The sequence below is a fragment of the Balaenoptera physalus genome (genome assembly GCF_965194825.1).
Source record: "Balaenoptera physalus genome assembly, chromosome: 10".
Taxonomy (NCBI): Eukaryota; Metazoa; Chordata; class Mammalia; order Artiodactyla; family Balaenopteridae; genus Balaenoptera; species Balaenoptera physalus.
The window spans coordinates 86112050-86129406 of record NC_138889.1 but is presented as its reverse complement, the minus strand read 5'-3'; the positions used below and the strand labels follow the sequence as shown (position 1 = coordinate 86129406).

The following is a 17357-nucleotide window of genomic DNA, read 5'->3' as shown; positions in this document are numbered from 1 at the left end:
AGAAACAATCTGCTTGATACTTCTCTGCCTTTGCTTGGGAACACAGAGTGGCCTGTCTGTTTTCTATCCCTGGGTGCTGGGATATGCTGCCTTGTCAAACAGCATTTGTCTTCACTCACTACCTGCTTGTTGAGTGGAGCTCAGCCTCGCCGCGGTGGCAGAGAAAGCCTTAGGCTGCTCAGCATCTGTCTCTTCATGTAATTAACTGCAGCCCTGGATAGGGAGCAAAACAGAGATTTTGTGCTGTGAAAGAGTAATGTGTCTAGACAGGAGTTCCTAAGCAAGGGAAAGATTTGTTAGTGTTTCTGTTCAAACAAGAGGACACAATTTTTTTTGCCTCAAAATGTTTTGAAGGCAAAGTGACCATTTGCTTCTAAAGCAAACTTTGGAAAACTTACCTAATGTGCCTTAAATGCTCTTTCAAGAGCCTTCACTTGACCATTTTACCATCGAAGTAAATAATGACAATGAATTACAGACCATTGAATAAAATAACTCATGAGTCAACACTGACATAAATAAATGAATAAATAAATAAAAGATGAAGATAGGCTCTTCCTCAGAGTAGAATGCCAACTAATAAATGTTGAAGGAGTGATTTAGTTAGAAAAATTACCATTTTACAACAGTCATGTAATAATTGATTTGAGCAAGAATCATCAATGGATTCTAATACTAACGGATGAAAGTTTGATGAAGATCAGGATATATGTAGTCTCCAATTATCTCCTCACAAATTACATATATTATATATCTCTACGTAAAGGATATATGGCAGCTTTTTGTTTTCTTTTTGTAACTTTTCTGTAAGTTTGAAACTGTATCAAAATAAGTAAGTACCAAAAAAATAGTATTCGCTTGTACCCTTTTGGTTTCTTTCCCAAGTAATTGGAACATGGCTCAGGCTTGGCTCTTTTTAACACAGTATTAGGAAAAGTGCATTATGCTACCCAGAAGCTTCACTCACCAGCTGGCAACAAAGCTTCATTAATGTAACATGTTCCACAATCAAAAGCTGCTCTCTCTTGGGAAAAGAGTAACATTCTGAATACTTGCCTCTCACAGAGACCCACTTAGAGACTTGCAATCCAAAAGGATTTCTACGTGAAATGTGAATATCTGCATGTGTAGCTCCCTGACACATTTTATAGTACCTTTTGACCTTTACAGAAAAGGGCCCTGAAATTTAGAAAATGAATGCTTGCTATTCTTCCTATGTCATTCTTAATAAGCTTGCGTTCAGGAACCAGAAGGCAAAGAATCTTCCTCTTCTAAGACCTTATTGTGGAGCCATAGCAGCCCTGATAATTGCTTAAATGAGAAAAAGAGACTAAATATTATAATAAAGGCTGCAAACAGTATTGAAGACAATTACACTGAACTCTTTCCTGGATATTTTTGGTATTCATTTAATATAGAGCACTGTGATGCTTGAATGAATGGATTTATGACTTAACTTAAAAGTTAGAATTAAGCAATTCAGTGTGTGTCTGAAGGAGTAGTCATTACTCTCAACCAGCTGATTAGGTGCCCTAACATGCTTCTTCATGCAACAACGTCCTTGGTGTTGCACTTGCAGCTGATGATGGGCCTGACCACTCCTTCACAGCCAGGGCTGACAGTACCTATTATTTGGAGCTACTGTCTTTGATGTATTTTTTTCTTTCTGGTTGGTGACCAATAGAGGTAGGTTGATTTCCCTCCCATATCAGTGCTCTTTGCAATTTCATCTAGCTCACCAACACTGTCAGATGGTCTTTGCTATGCTCCTAACATCTCCAATAATTATTTAATTTATTGACATTTGTAGTTTTGGTATATATTTTACATTGAAAAAATATACTTTAACTTTTATATTTTCTTAGAAATATAAGTTCTCTCCCCTCCACCTTTCTCTTTTCTTTTTTTTTTTATGATAGAAGAGGTCTGTAAGGAGTCATATTGTCCAAAAATCCTTACTTTAAGGATTAGGAAACTCTTTACCTTAAGGATTAAGGAGTGGGTGCTGGAGGTCCCCAGCTGCCTGGGGATCATGCTTGTTGGTGGGGCTGGAATTTGGACCAAAGGCTTCAGGTTCTCAGGCTAGTGTTACACTCACATGTTGGCACTCTCATAACAGCCAAGAACCTGTTCAACTTCTTGGAAATTCTTGGAAAACAAAAGCATACTGATTTTTAAGCAGCACGTCTGATGAAATTAAATTAATACGTAATGCTTTTAAAACTTTTTGTTTTGAAATAATTTTAGATTTACAGAAGAATTATAAAGATAGTACAGAGTTTGTATATCCCTTTCGCTCAGCTTCCCCTGGTGCTCACCGTGGTACATTTATCAGCACTAAGAAGTCAGCACTGGTACAATAGTATTAACTAAACTAGACTTTATTCAGGTTTCCCTAGTTTTTCCATTAATATGCTTTTTTCTATTATTGAATCCAATACAAGATACCATATTGCCTGTAGTAGTCGTATGTCCTTAGTCTCTTAAATTTGTCAATGTTTCCTTGTCTTTCATAACCTTGACCTTTCTGAATAGTGGTCAAGTATCTTGTAGCATGTTTCTCAATTAGGGCTTGTCTGAGATTTTCTTTTGACTAGACTGAAGTTACACATTTTGGGGAAAAATATCACAGAAATGATTTGCCCTTTTCATTGCTTTATATCAGGGTGTGCATGATATCACTATTATGTATTACTGGTGATATTAACCTCGATAACTTAGTTAAGATGGTGTCTGCCATATTTCTCCACTGCAAAGTTACTCTTTTTCCCTTCTCCTACTCTATTTGTCAGAAGCAAATAGTTCAGCCCCCAGTCAAGGGAAAGGGAATTAAGCTCTACCTCTGGGAGGGAAGAGTATTAAAAAATTGGTAGACACAGTTAAGACACCACAATAATTAACAACTAGTTGAGGGGCAGTATCTAGAGGCTATGCAAATATCAAGTTTCTCCTAAGTTTTGCTCACTAATTTAGTATTTATCAGTGGATCTTGCCTGTTGCAATTATTACTATCGTTGTTCTAATGGGGATTTTTTATTACCCTCATTTTTTGTACATGTATTAATTGGAATTCTTTTGTAAGAAGATTAACCCATTCTCCCCCATTTACTTATTTATTCAGCCTCTTAATTATATTCATATGGGCCCATGGATATTTATTATATTCTTTGGGTAATATAGTCCAACACTTTTATTTATTTATTTTTGCTCAAATTGTTCATTTTAGGCATTGTAAGCTCTTTCGGTTTACCTCCTGTATCCTTTTGACATATACTGTACTTTTTTCCCCTTCTTTTATACTTTTTCTTACTTTCTGACAGTGGAAGATGCTCCAGGATCATCTTGTGTGTCCCCTGCCTCAACCATAGTATCAGCCATTTTCATTGGAGAAAGCTATTTAGAAACCAAGGTCTGGGTGCTAAGTGTGCTTATCACTATTGGGTTGTATTTCTCCTAAGCCCTCTTAGCAGACAGATCCAGGAAATATAGGTACATATACTATCTTTGTAAACATGTGAATTTATATTATTCCTATATCTTCTATATATCTATATATATATGGTAAAATAAACATGAGTTCACATGGGTCTGCTTGACTCTGACCCAGCACTATAGGGTTCATTCTAACATTCCCATCTTGGTTATTTGTAAGGTTATTTGAAACTTCTTTCTTTGACAGTGAGAAACCTGGTTCCTATCATGTATAATATAATTTTCTCATTTGTTCAACTTTAACATATATGTAAGAGTGTCAGAATTGCTAAACTTTACTACTATGTGAAACAAACTTAATAAATGGAGTGCAACGTTTGTGTGCATTTCTTTTTGTCATTAGCCTTCCAAGATATAGACAAACACTTGTTTTTCACAGTCTTTTAGGTCAATTTCTTTCTTCTCCACCCCTTCAGTGAGTTTGTGTTATACATCTGTAGTACAGTTAGGTTGATTTACTACAGTCTGTATTCCATCCTGATTCCCCCCAAACCCCCGGTTGGTTTTGTTTTGTAGGTTTTGTTTTTTAATTTGCAAACAGTAAAAGTCACTCTTTCTGGTGTACAGTTTTATGGGTTTTTACAAATGCATAGAATCCTGTTCTCACCACCCCAGTACCATTAAGGAATATGATTTTCCTTATTTAGTTAATATGGCAAATTACGTTGACATTTTCAAATAATGAACAGGTCTTGAATTCCTATAATGAATCTCACTTGGTTATGTGCTGTTTCATCCTTTTTTTTTTTTTAATTTGCTGGATCTGATTTGATCATAATCTGTTGAGGATTCTCTGCATCTCTGTCCATGGGAAATAATGGTCTATAGTTTCTATTTTGGATAGATCTTGGTCTGAGTTTGGTATTGGGATAATGCTGGCCTCATAAAATGAGCTGGGAAATACTCTTTTCTGTTTCCTGGAAAAGATTTTATTGCATTCATGGTTTTATTTCTTCTTTAAATATTTGGTAGAATTCAGTATATTTGGGGAAAGTAATTTTATATAATTTCTTTACATGGAATTCCATTTCAATTTTTAAATAAATAAAGCTTGGTTAGTATTCAGAAAAGTTAAACCTACTCTGTGACTGAAAATCAAACTTAACTTAGTTGATTTAGAATTTGTTACCAAATACGCAAACTGGTTTGAATTCATCATGATTTTTGCATTATACTGTGGGTGAAATTCAGTACTTATATTCTTAGAATATAATATATAAAAGCAAATTTTATCTAATTTTATTTTAGATTCTTTATATCAAGACTAATATTTAATATTGACAATCAGGAACTAGTAACTTTCCCTGAAATATTACACACTGTCTTACAAAATACCTCGAACCAGATGTCTAACTTTTGGGCTTTTTGGTTTTGCAGGCTTCTTTGTGATTAAAGTTTTCAGCCTTTTCTTCAGCTTTATGTCTCTCAGTACTATCATGGCCTCCCCATGCATCTAACCGTGTACCCTTTAAGGCCTGCTGAAGGTGTGACTCAGCAAATCACCATGGTGATGGGAGCAAGAGCCAGGCTGTAGGGGCATCAGTTATTACTGGGTAATACTTAGGAGCAGTTTCTTTCTCAGAGCATGCTGCAGCCTGCTTTGGAGTCCTGTCTTGAATAGCTTGAGTCTGAAAAGTCAGGTTGGTATCCATCTTTGGTAGGGCTGCCTCAGTGAATCTGGGTTTAAAGGATTCTTGGGAGGTCAGATCTTCCACTCAGCTGCAGAGAGATTACACTGTGAGGAGGCTGTCTTGGTTTGTCTTCAGTCATTATTTGTCCATCATAAGGGTTTAACCTTTAGCCAGACTGGTACCATTTCAGGGCCTTGTTCTCCTGAAAGTAACATTTAAGATTATAAGTTTAACATATGGATAAATTTTGATTAAAAAAATAAAGCATTTCTTTTTAAATGACTTGATGTTCCTTATTTTATAGTTAACATATATTCAAATGATATCCTATAGAAATAAGCATAATTTTATTTGTCTTTCACATGGCAACCTTAAGAGAGAGCATTTAAATCTTTATTTGTGTAATATTTCTTTCTTAGAAAACTTGAGGCAGGGAGCAGATCCCTTTCATCTTTGTTTTCCCAACAAAGAAACAGTAGTAGGTGCCAGGTAATGCTGGTTGAATGAATAAAAATTATGTAGATGAAGTATATGGTTTTCCATCCTGTTTTATCCTTAATTTCCATTTTCAGTAAGTTTAGTTTTTCCCAAAAAGGTTTTAAGAACCTGTTCTTCTCTTTTTCTAATGCTATGTAATACAATTTACCACCCACTTTATTTAGAAAAAAATTTACATATATATTTATTGGTAAAATCTTTCCTAAAGAAACCTCTTTTGGTGTCATGTATACTAGATACCTCCAGAGTATATATATTTTTCAAGCCGGAGAAGACAAGGGAAATGAGGAGAAAGAAAGAAGAGATCGGGTGTGCAGGTTTGTACAACTGGTTTAGCTGGGTTTGAGTGACAGCAGATCCTAGTGATGTGGCGGGCCCTGAATGAGTATCTCATCTAAAGCTTCTTAATCCAGGCATCTGACCCAGCAGCCACTGAATTTTCCTTCACGTTACTTAAGAGCCTTGCTGGTTTTCGCCAGTGATACTGTTCAACCTTTAGAATTAGACGTCTAGAATTTGACATTTTGCTTACTGAGAGTGTCCACCAAGCCCAGTGACCTTGCATGGGCTCACTTTGTCTCTGGGTTGGTTCCTTTCTGCAGCTACACTTACTCCCAGGTGTCATGCCACCCTCCTCCTTAAAGCTGCTCCCTCCTATCTGCCCTGGAGGTCCTGGGCGCCCATTATAGCTGAGCACCTGCTGCTTCAGGCTGGCCTCCTCATGGTTTCCAGGGATGTCCCTTAGCCTTCCCTCCGCAAGCCCATCTGTCAACTGCCACACACCCTGGCAGCACCTATTTTTATGCCAGCAATATTACAGCTTTCTCACATCAGCTTCTCTTCATAACTCTCACTTAAATGTGGCTGTATTATCCTAGGAAGCTTCCCACCCCAGAATTATTTTGGAATGGCATAATTTCAAGTCTACTGGCCTGGAAAGTATCACAGGAATGGAAAGTTCTCACCCATGTTACTTTCTCGAACATAAGTTTGCTTCACTGCACTTGCGTGATTAACATTAGTGAAACTATTTGTGGCATGTCTTTACTAAATAACTCTTTAGGTACAATTCCACTGTGTAAATCGCTTAATACAGTTAATAAGAAGAAAGTAAACATAGAATTGTATTATAAAAACACATGTGCTGTATTATTGGTGGAGTCCAAATGTCCTCAGACCTCATTAGCCTGAGGTACAAATAAGGTCACACTGTAAATGGCTGTGTTTCCTGGGTAACAGCCCCACCTGCTAACTGGAGCATCTTAGCCCTTCTGGCTCTTCTTCCTTACCTCTCTCTGGTTATTCCTGAGCATCTCCACAGTGTTTCACGTATGTTTATGGATGGTCCTCTTGTCTCTCATATTCTTTGGTTGTAGCTTCCATGTTAAGGACATACACCTTGCAAGGAAGGATGTTACCTGTACTACAGGTGCGTCCGTGACCACATGGCTTCCAGTGCATCTCAACACTACAAATACCTCAAGATGCCAAAAAGTGCTGTGCCCCCTTCAGTCTGCACAGTGATAACACTAGATTATGCTCCTTGGAGAGCATACGTTTAAATGAGATCTCACAGGAATAAGAATGATTTTATTTTTTTCTCTATTAAAGTACCTAAGGGATCTTACACTGCATACACATATTCGACTGCATACATAGGTTCTGCTGTAGTTGACACCCCAGCTCTAGCATGCCCTTTGTCACTAAGATTCTGAAGCAACCTTTATGGTGCCTTGTATTTTTACAACATCTCTTGAGAAAACATCTCCTCCACGTCAGCAGTTTTTTTCTTAGCAGACTTTGGGGCTGGCTGGAGTAGAGATAACATCATTCTTCAGTTTTGCATTTCAAATGTTTTGGGCTCAGGCATGCATGCACACATGCACAAACACAACTGTTCACTCCCCAGCTCCAAACAAAGACACAAGTCTTCCTCTGACCTCCTCTTCCCCCCATTCAAATCAACTTTTAGTAGCCTGAGAGGTTTCTAGCCCATCATTGCATAAGAGCAATCATGAATTGGTTTTATTTTTGGCGTCTCACAACACTTGTTTAAAAAATGGCTTCCTAGATAAGAGCATGAGAAATATCTTGCATGTGTAATATTATATATTGTTTAAATAGGATGTTTTATCCAATACTCTATGAATACATTCTGGAATAGACTTGAGCAGAAATAATATATTTTGCCTGGTAGTGCTGTCTTAGACCCAGAGAGCACAAACATGCTTGTTGCTGATGTGTAAAGCACAGAAGAGAGCACAAACCCACTTAAATGAGCTTTAAATGTACTTATTTTGACAATTTTGATGTGATGTTGGTGCATGTCTGTGTATTAGAGAGTGAGGATAAAAGGACGTAAGATTCTCAGGTTCATTTTTAATTTTCAAAATTCCCAAGGTCAGTGATAGGGTTCTCAGACTGAACTTGGGAGTAGAGAGAGACAGAAGTCTGTGTTAATTTGGGTTGTCTTGGGGTTTTTTGGAATATGCGTGCTCTTGATTCTGGAACAGTGTTTCACTCACATTAAAGTAAATATTGAAAAAAACTGCTTTTTCTGCAACACGTGACACAGGTCTTGCCATGGTCATTTCTTTGTTCTTATATGATCTTTCAACGCATTTGACACTTTTAACCTCATACTTCCTACTTGTGAAACACTTTCTTGTCCTGGTCTCCCTCCTACCACACTGGACACTCCTTTTCAGTCTCTTTTGCTGCCTGCTTTTTTGGTTTTTTGTGCTAACTCTCGATATTGAGTACCCCAGGGCTCTGTCCTCTGACCTCTTCTCTTTTACCTCTATACTCCGTGGATGATTTCATCTGCTCCCGAGGCTTGAAATGCCATCAGGATTCCAGTGATTCCCAAATTCGTAACTCTAGTCCCAACAACCTCTGCAGGCTCATAGATCCAATTTCATACCAGACATTTCCATTTGGATGTGGAATCTCAAACTGAACATATCCCAATTAGAAAGGTTATTTTCCTTTCTCAGACTTGCTCCTATTTTAGTCCTCTCCATTTATCCATGTCCTCAGGCTGAGCACCTGGGCATCGCTTCACTTCTTTTTCCATCACCAGCCCCATCCCAGTACCTAATCCATCCTCAAGTTCAACTGATGAATCTGTTCCTTGATTTCCATGCCTAGATCTGGAATCTGTCCATTTATTTTGATTTCCACTAAACTCTAGTCCCGGTCACCATCATCTGTTCTATAGCAATTGACTCCTGCCTGCTGTTTCTGTTTCCATTTTTGCTCCCCTACCATCCATTCTCCATCAGCATCCAGTCTTTTATTTTTAACTGAATATTAGATAATGTTACTCTCATCCTTAACAGTCTCTATCATGTTTAGAATAAAATCTCAACTTTTTACCTTGGTTCCCCAAACCCTACAAGTTCTGGCTCCTGCCCACCTCTATGACTGCTGTCCCCACCCCGTTCTGCTCCAGCCTCCTAGCTCTCCTTCTGTTTATGGAACATGCTAAGCTTTTTTCCATCTAGTGCAATCGCACCAGTTGTTCCTCTGGCCCCAATTACTCTTCCCATGAGTTTCATATGGCTCTTTCTTTCTTGTCATTCACATCTCAGCTTTAATGTAGCCTCCTACTTTCCCTGATAACCCCACATAAATTAGTTACAGAGTCACTCCATCATGTTAACATATTTTAATTCTCTGCATAACACGTACCATTTTCACACCTTCTTTATTCGTTTGTTGGTTATAAGCTCCATGATAGCAGTAAACTTGTCTGTCCCGTTCATGGCTATATCCCAAGTGCCCATAAGAGTTCCCGGCATTGTAGACACTCAAGAAATATTTATTTGAGTGACCCATTTTCATTTATAATTTTCTCTTCACAATTATATATATTGTTTAGAGAAATACATATGTATATATTATATGCATTTTTTTAATACAGTAGGAGTTATTTTCAGTAGTCACTTCCTAAAGGATACCATTCTTTTTGGTAGTATTTTTCAGTACAGTGAGTTCTGGTTATGAGCAGAGCTGTTTATATTCTTACAGATATTTGGAGTTTCTTAGATTTGTGTTACTCTAAATGCTTAAATGGATCAATTTTTTTTCTCTTCCTGGAAAAGAAACTACTGATTGTCTGCCAAAGTTTCTTCTTCCCTCTTCTTTAATTATCAAGGGTGGGAATGGGCCTAGACCAAATACTAAATTCACTGATCTTCACTGCAGATATAGGTGGCCCCTGATATGAAAAGTGGAAATCATTAGGTAAAATCCTTGGAAAAACTATTTAAAAGGTTTTGGCTAAAGTATTAGACAGGTACCCTTTTACTCCTACCTTTCCCTTCTTGCTGCTTGGAAAATGGCCATGATGGCTGGAGCTGCAGCAACCATTTTGTGATCATGAGGCAATAACAAGGAAAAGACATAAGAATAGTGGAGAGAAAAGAAGACAAAGTCTGGGTTTCTAATGACTGAATAACTGTTGTACCAGTTGGACTGCTAATTTCTGGATTTATGCATAAGAGAAAAATAAATTTCTATCTAAAATAAAACTTTATATATACATGTGTATGTATGTGTATATATATATATGTATACATATATATACATATACATATATATATATTAGTCGACTATTATTATTGAGTTTTCTGCCATATGTTGCTGACCCTAATAATAATTTATCTCCCTAAAGAAAATTATGGCATCCCTTTGAATGTTGAGTATATTGGAATATCAGTTTTAGTAAATTGTTTCATTAAATGATCTACTTATTAATTTTACATAAATTATTTATTTTGGGAATTTATTTCTATATATGTTGTTTTCCATGTTCTCGTTTGATAGGGGCACTATGGCTTAATGAGGAGGATGTGTCTTCAGAGTCAGATGATCATGGGTTTGAAACTTAGCCTTGTCACTTACCTGACCTCTGGCAAGTTTCTTAATATTTGAGCTTCACCTTCCCCACCTCACCTTATTAATACCTAATATAATTTTAATGAGAGTAAAGTGAAGTGAGGGAAATATTCTATCTCTTGTTTGGGGTTATGCTTCTGCACAGGTGTCTACATGTGTAAAAAGTCATTGGGCTATACATTTCCCCTTCCTTGGAATGATTATCAAGGAATGATTGTTCAGTTGGAAGGAGGGGTCGTCTGATTTCTATAAAAAAGATTGTAGCCAAGGTTAAATGTGTGGGCTGTGAGACCCTGCGACCTTCACCAGGAGCTCTGGATTCCCGCTCCGCTCCTTTTAGGACCAACTTTATTTCTTCCCTGAGTTTGTGAGTTGTCATCCCTAAAGATTTTCTCCTTCTCCAGGCCCTTGTCCCATTGTCCCCAAATGTACTCAATCGACCCATGTGTAAGCAGCTCCCCCTGTCATTTGGGAGGTGCCAATTTACTTCTGTGAGAGACAGGCTGGTTTTCACATTACACTGGCAGCTATCCTGGACTTTAAAAAAACAGCTGTGTGGTTGCCAGCTGACCTGCTTTCAACCAAGCAGCTGCTGCTTAAAGTCAGGGGTAGAGTTTGTAAATCCTTGGGGACTGAGAGTTGCTCTTCACCCACCTTTGTTTGAGAATACGAAATGTCCAGGTTACGAACTATGTGAATTTCTTCCACTTCTGATGGAACCACAGCAGAGGATGTTCTGTGCTGGCTAGTTTAAACCAAAGGTCAGACCAGACGAATGTGTGTGTGTGTGTGTGTGTGTGTGTGTGTATGAGGAGTTGTACGAATCTGGTTATTCTCCTATTTCTCATCAATTGCTCACCAGGCTAAAATTAGTGATTTTTTGTGAAAGAAACACCTGTCTTTTCCAGGTTATTTTTGAACTAGGACAGTGAGAGATAAACAGGAATCCTTTTTTTTGTGGAATTTGGTGTTGAGTGGCATATTTTTGTTGGTGAGGGAGAGAAGAGGCCAATGACACGTTTCCATACACACGTGGCCACACACATACACAGAGCCACCTCACACAGAGTGACTGTAACTATGGATTTAGATATCTTTATTTCTGTCTTCGTGAAATAAACCCCAAAAACCATGGAATAAACTCCATTTATTTTTGCTCCTTTTACCTCCTCACCTGTACGCTGCACAGTAATTTAGCTCCCCAGGACAGCTTTTAAGATTCTAATCTTGTTCTTTTCCGGCACTTTTCTCACAGCAGTAAGGAAAGCACTGGCATTCCTCCACTATTGTATATAAAGGAGAATTCGTTCTTGGAAATAAGAGCATTGTTTATGTTGAAATTCCCTTAGCTTAGCTGAACCTTCGATTATATCGCCCATTCAGATAACCAGATTTTGACCCCCTGTGGTCTGTTTCCATTCTCGGAGAATTGTCAACAATTTATTTCTGCTCTGGCGATTATTTTTGTGAGTGAGAGCAAAAGAGACATCTGGGAAGATTTTGATAACTGAGTCATATATAAAAAATTCTAAGCACACTTTTAAAAGATACCATGTGAGAAAGTATAGCTTTTGCTAAAAAATAGCAAATTGAACTTAGTTACTGCTGAGGTGGCATTTGTAAGCTGTGACTGTATTTATGAATCACACTGTTAACTTGATTCCAGGTAGCATGGAAAACATCTTTATTTGTAGTTCATAAATCTGGAGAATATTATTATTTGAAAAAATCCAATATGATTTTTATAATTTTTAATGGGACCCAAATGCAAACTAAATAATTCTGTTATTTTAGTGGAAGTTTGGTGAATTTAGAAATAGATCGTACAGACCTAAATGTGCTACGTCAATTTTATGCAACATAATACTGACGATATGAACCCCCATCACAAACTAAGATTTGTCATTTAATTCTGTGACATTTTGTTTCTCCTACATATTTAATCTATTTATTAGACGCTTTCATCCAGAAGCAATAGAAAGTTGGCAAAGACATGTAATGGTCAGTATATTTTGCTTAATGGGAAATACTTCTGATTATGCATTCAGAAATTGGGAAAATATTGTTTCATATGCTGTCATTCCCATTGCTGAATATTACAAAGACCAGAGAATATTCAAAGCAAAGGCAATTTTTTATTTTGTTAAGTTCATGTTTATGGCATTGTGTACAAAATGCACATAAAAGACATTTTCTTATCTATTCCTATTATATTAGAGAAGTTCATGCCCTGCTCTTAGCATTTTCCAACACAGCTGTAGAGTAGTTTAAAGCCTATTTTTTAAATAAGTGATGCTCAATTTGTCTTTGATGATCCGGATGATTCAGGTGAGATGGGAGCACGGTCGGGCCCTTATTTGCATAAAAATTAATCACAGAAAAATGTAAATTGATAAAATTTTGCCTGGCTTTTCCCCCCTATTTGAGAACCCGTGGATGGCTCCCAGAAGCAATCATCTCAGTATGGGGCCGCGTTGGATGCTGTACAAATGATCACATTTGTGTTGAATACTCACTCATTTAAATGTCAGCACTGATGGGGCGGTAGAAAAAATCAGTAGAAAAAATGAAAAATAAATACACAGCAGCTGAAGACTATCAAATCCGTGGGCACTCTTTAGAGATATATGATCTAATGTGAAAAAATTGCAGATTAATTATCCTTTTTGCAAAATGGTAATTGTTTTAGTATCACTCCCAGAAAAAAATCTGCAATTTATTTGGAATCAAACAAAACACAGTAATGTTAAATACGTCATTACATCATTGTGTTTATTAGAAGCCTGCAATTAATTCCTAAGTCTCCTTAGGTCTTTAAAGCTGCATAAAATGAAACAAAAGAATGTTGCTATTAATTTTCAAACAAATGCTTATCTTTCAAATCAGTCTGATTTGTGTGAAAAAGGAGGTAATGTTATGAAGTTTGGTGAGTATTGTGTGTTAATTTCATCGTGCTGCTGACACTTCTGATAATATCTTCCCAGATCCTGTTAAAGTTGTAATGTTAAAATTTGAAGGTTTTGTTCAGTGGTGTGTAACTTTAACTCATCATTGAAGAAGTCATGAAGTGTATTCTTAAAAAAAGATGCTTTAATAAAAACAACAGCAATACTAATAATGGGGGAAATAGAAACTATTTGTGAGATTCCCCCAAACAGAAATTCTTTGGACTGCCTTTAGTGCACCATTAACATGCATGACTTTTCACACATGTAATTTATTTGCATATTTGAGGTTAAGAATTTATATTTAGCTATTCTAAGGAAAATAATAAAACCTTAAAATTTTCTTAAATAAAAAGAGGTGTAAGTGGTGTCATTTTCACTCCAAAAGATGAGTAGAAGGCATCATCATCATTATTATTATTATTATTATTTTTACAGTTTATACAGTCCATTTATCTTTGTTTCTGGGTAGCTCTCCTTGGTGCTGCTTTCGTGTTCTCAGTGTACAGTTTACCTACAGCTTTCTAGCACACGTGGATACTAGGTTCTTTTTTATTATTCTATAACTTTAGCATAGATTTAAGTGATTGAAACATTGAACACATCTTCATTAGCCAGGGAAGACAAAGTTAAAACATAGCCTTTCCACCTGCTGACTTACAAAACTCCCATTGAATTAATGTTACATTAACCAAAGTCGATTGTGGCAACACACAAAAAATATTTTGAGATGGTTGAAATCTACTGTTATTACCAGAGTTGCTTTGTAGTTAGCTTAGAGAATAGCCTTTAAAAGTTAAATTGACCAACACTTAGAGACCATGCCTGTTTTAGAGATTAAATATAATTTGTCATATAGTGAGAATAGCTAACACTATGGGTCACATACCATTTATGTCATTTAACAGTAACATAGCATTTACCTCTGGAAGCCAGCCTTTCCAGAGTGCTGACTATGGGTCGGACACTTTTCTGGTTCTTTATAGATAATGATGTGTTTAATCTGTATAACAGCTCTCTGAAGTAGGTATCTTGTTATCCCAAGAGTGACAGGTCTGAGGTCACCCAGCTAGTCAGAGGTGAAGCCAAGATTTAATCCCAGGGGTCTGGCATCAGACTGCTTGCTCTCAATGACTTTGCTCTGCTGACAAATGCCTGGTGAGCACATCTAGGTGCCAGATCTGCTGCCAGGTGGAGTCTTGGCAAGAGAAAGTGCTTTATTTTTGTGACTTTAGAACTTTCTTTTTATAATTGAAGCTTGAATCTATTTTGATATCAAAATGTGTCAAGTGACACATTTAAAAATTTTATTTGGTTGAAAACTTTATCTTAAAAAGTTACAATTTATGTCATCATTTGACTAAAGTTGGAGAACCTTTTTGGTCACTTTAAGATCATGAGACATGAACAGTCACTGTTTTTCTGAACAATATTGTTACTGTTGAGATGAATCCTTAAAGGCACTAAAAGAGATCCTTGTCCAATTTGACAGACTTGGCTATTGTCAGAGTCTCTGGGAAAGTTCACGTGCCCCCATTCATTTCTCTGTGCCTGGTATAGTTCATTGGTTCATGTTGCGGCATTATTTTCATTCGTTTACCCATCCATGCAATTATTGATGCATCTACCCATCCATTCATCCATCCATCCATCCATCCATCCATTTATTCAATCCAGCCTCCTCTTAAATTTTCAGGCTTGGGATAAAAGCAATCCTTTTGTCCCATGATAAAATAGAGACTCCCTGCCCACAGCCTACTCATCTTCTCTTCACCACCCCAGCTGTGTCTAACACTTAATGGCATCCAAAATGTATAGGTAGCCACACCAGCTCCTGTGTCCAGTATCTGCTCCACCCCAAGTGGTGCAGTCCCTTGGCCACCTTTCAGTACTAGGAACTGCATGCCAGCAGGAGGTTTACAATCAGGACAGAGCTGGGGTGGAGGCTGCTCCAGTCCCTGAAAGCAAGTTTGGAGCTGTTTGGCCAGGGAATCCTGAGATCTCAGAAAATTGTCTGGAAGTGGGGAAGAGGCACGTGGACTCCAGCTGGACACCTCCCCTGGGTGCCGTGCACTCCTCGCCCACTGAGTGAAGCAGGAGGGGGACAAAAGTGAGGTCCAGGGTAGGACCACTTGTTGCCCAGGTCTACGGTTGGTCCTACATTCTCCAACTGTTTATTCAGTGCAAGCTCTGTGCTAGATACTGATCTAGGCACTGGGGACGCACCGTTAACAAAACAGACAAAATCCCCATGAAATTTACAGTCTAGTAGAAATAGACACCATTTCTCATACACTGAATTTTATGCTGCTCACAGTATCATACTGTGACAAATGTAGAATTGTTCACATGTGTCTTTATTAAGAGTTTCTTCTATATAATGCACTGCATTAGAAGAAAAATATAGAAGACCATTTTTTGAAAGGTTCAGAGACTATGGGAAGTCACTATTGCTTCTTGTCTCTCAGAGAAAACTCACTTTTTCTGTGAAAGAACAGAAAGAGGGCCATCTTACAACCTGATTTTAACAGTTCACTCAGCACACACTTACTGTGTACCTCCTTTATGACAGTAATACTTGAACTGAATTGGTAGAATTACTGCATAGACTAGGTTACTTTCTGAACAGTCAAGGCTCTTTATGTCTAAAGGTATGCTTTCGCAAAGGGACTGTGTGATTCACTGAGACGTAGGGATCTAAGTTTACTACAAGCCCTTCCTATAACCAGCTGGGTAAGTCTTACTGGACCTCATTTCCCTCACTGAGAAATGACAGGTTAAATAAAGTAGCCCACAAATGCTTTTCAGATCCAAGAAAAGACTCATCTGGTGGCTGCTGTCATTACTTGGTTTGTAGCCTCATCTCTCCAGTCTCTGCTTCCCTGGTCACGTTGTCTTCTCTTCTGTAGGGTCACATTTCCCCCTGCCTCTCTTTTATAATGACACATGCTTACACCTACTCAGGTAATTCAGGATAATCTCCTTGTGTCAAGATCCGTAACTTAATCACATCTGCAAAGTCTGTTTTTGCTTTATAGAGTAACATTCATATGTTCCAGGGATTAAGACATGGATATCTTTTGAAGGGCCATTTTACAGCCTACCACAGATCATAATGTACTGACACTTTGTTTTGCAAATCTTGCAATGGTCTTGGCCAAACAACAAAATACTTATTTGATCATAAAGAAATTAATTGGTAATGATGGAATTTCAGGACCTAGTTTTGAGACATAATTTTGAGTAGAGGGCCATTCTATTATCTACCAAATCATATTATGCAAATGATATTATTTTACTTACATGTAAGAGGAGTCTTGCGTGTTACTTATCTTCTCTCACTTCAGAGTTAAGAATTCAAGAATTTTGGTATCAATTGATGGGGAATTGAGAACCCAGATTCACTAAGTAGATTTTAAATATAGTCCAGATTAGCTCATTCACTCATTCCTTTATTAAGTGGACAGAGCATGTCCTAAGGACCAGACTCTTGCCTGAGTTCTGGGAATTCAACTTCCCATCTCTTCCATGTTGACCCCCTTTGCCCCCCAAGAAGAATCAGTGACTCTCTGTTCAGTTCTCTGCAGTACCTTGTATAATCCCCATGAGCCCCCATCACCTATGTCACTGGTATTTGTTTCACTGGTCCATTTTCTCACCAAACTGGGACTCCTCTTGGGTAGAAACTGTCTCAGTTCCTTGGATCCCTGGCACCCAGCAGCATAAATGTTGAAAATGTGTTGGATGGACCTTCCAAGGACCAACTTTAGGCAAAAGATCCTTATTGTTACTTGACTAACTTTGTGGATTTCCTATTAATATTTATTATTTTTCCAGTGCTCTTATACCTCATCACTTCTTTTCTTTAGATGACTGCTCTTGTCCTTTT

At 37.6% G+C, this 17357-nt stretch overlaps 1 protein-coding gene across 11 annotated transcripts in view; it reads left to right on the top strand.

Annotated features, from left to right (window-relative positions):
- DCDC1 (doublecortin domain containing 1) overlaps positions 1-17357 on the top strand; it is a 471016-nt gene that overhangs the window by 353220 nt on the left and 100439 nt on the right. For 6 of the 11 annotated variants that reach the window (XM_082476590.1, XM_082476591.1, XM_082476593.1 and 3 more), the window contains one exon: positions 5858-5938. The exons of the other annotated variants lie outside the window; for them this stretch is intronic. In XM_082476590.1, coding sequence (XP_082332716.1) covers positions 5858-5938 — 81 coding nt within the window. The remainder of the gene's footprint in view (positions 1-5857; positions 5939-17357) is intronic. 11 annotated transcript variants of the gene reach the window in all.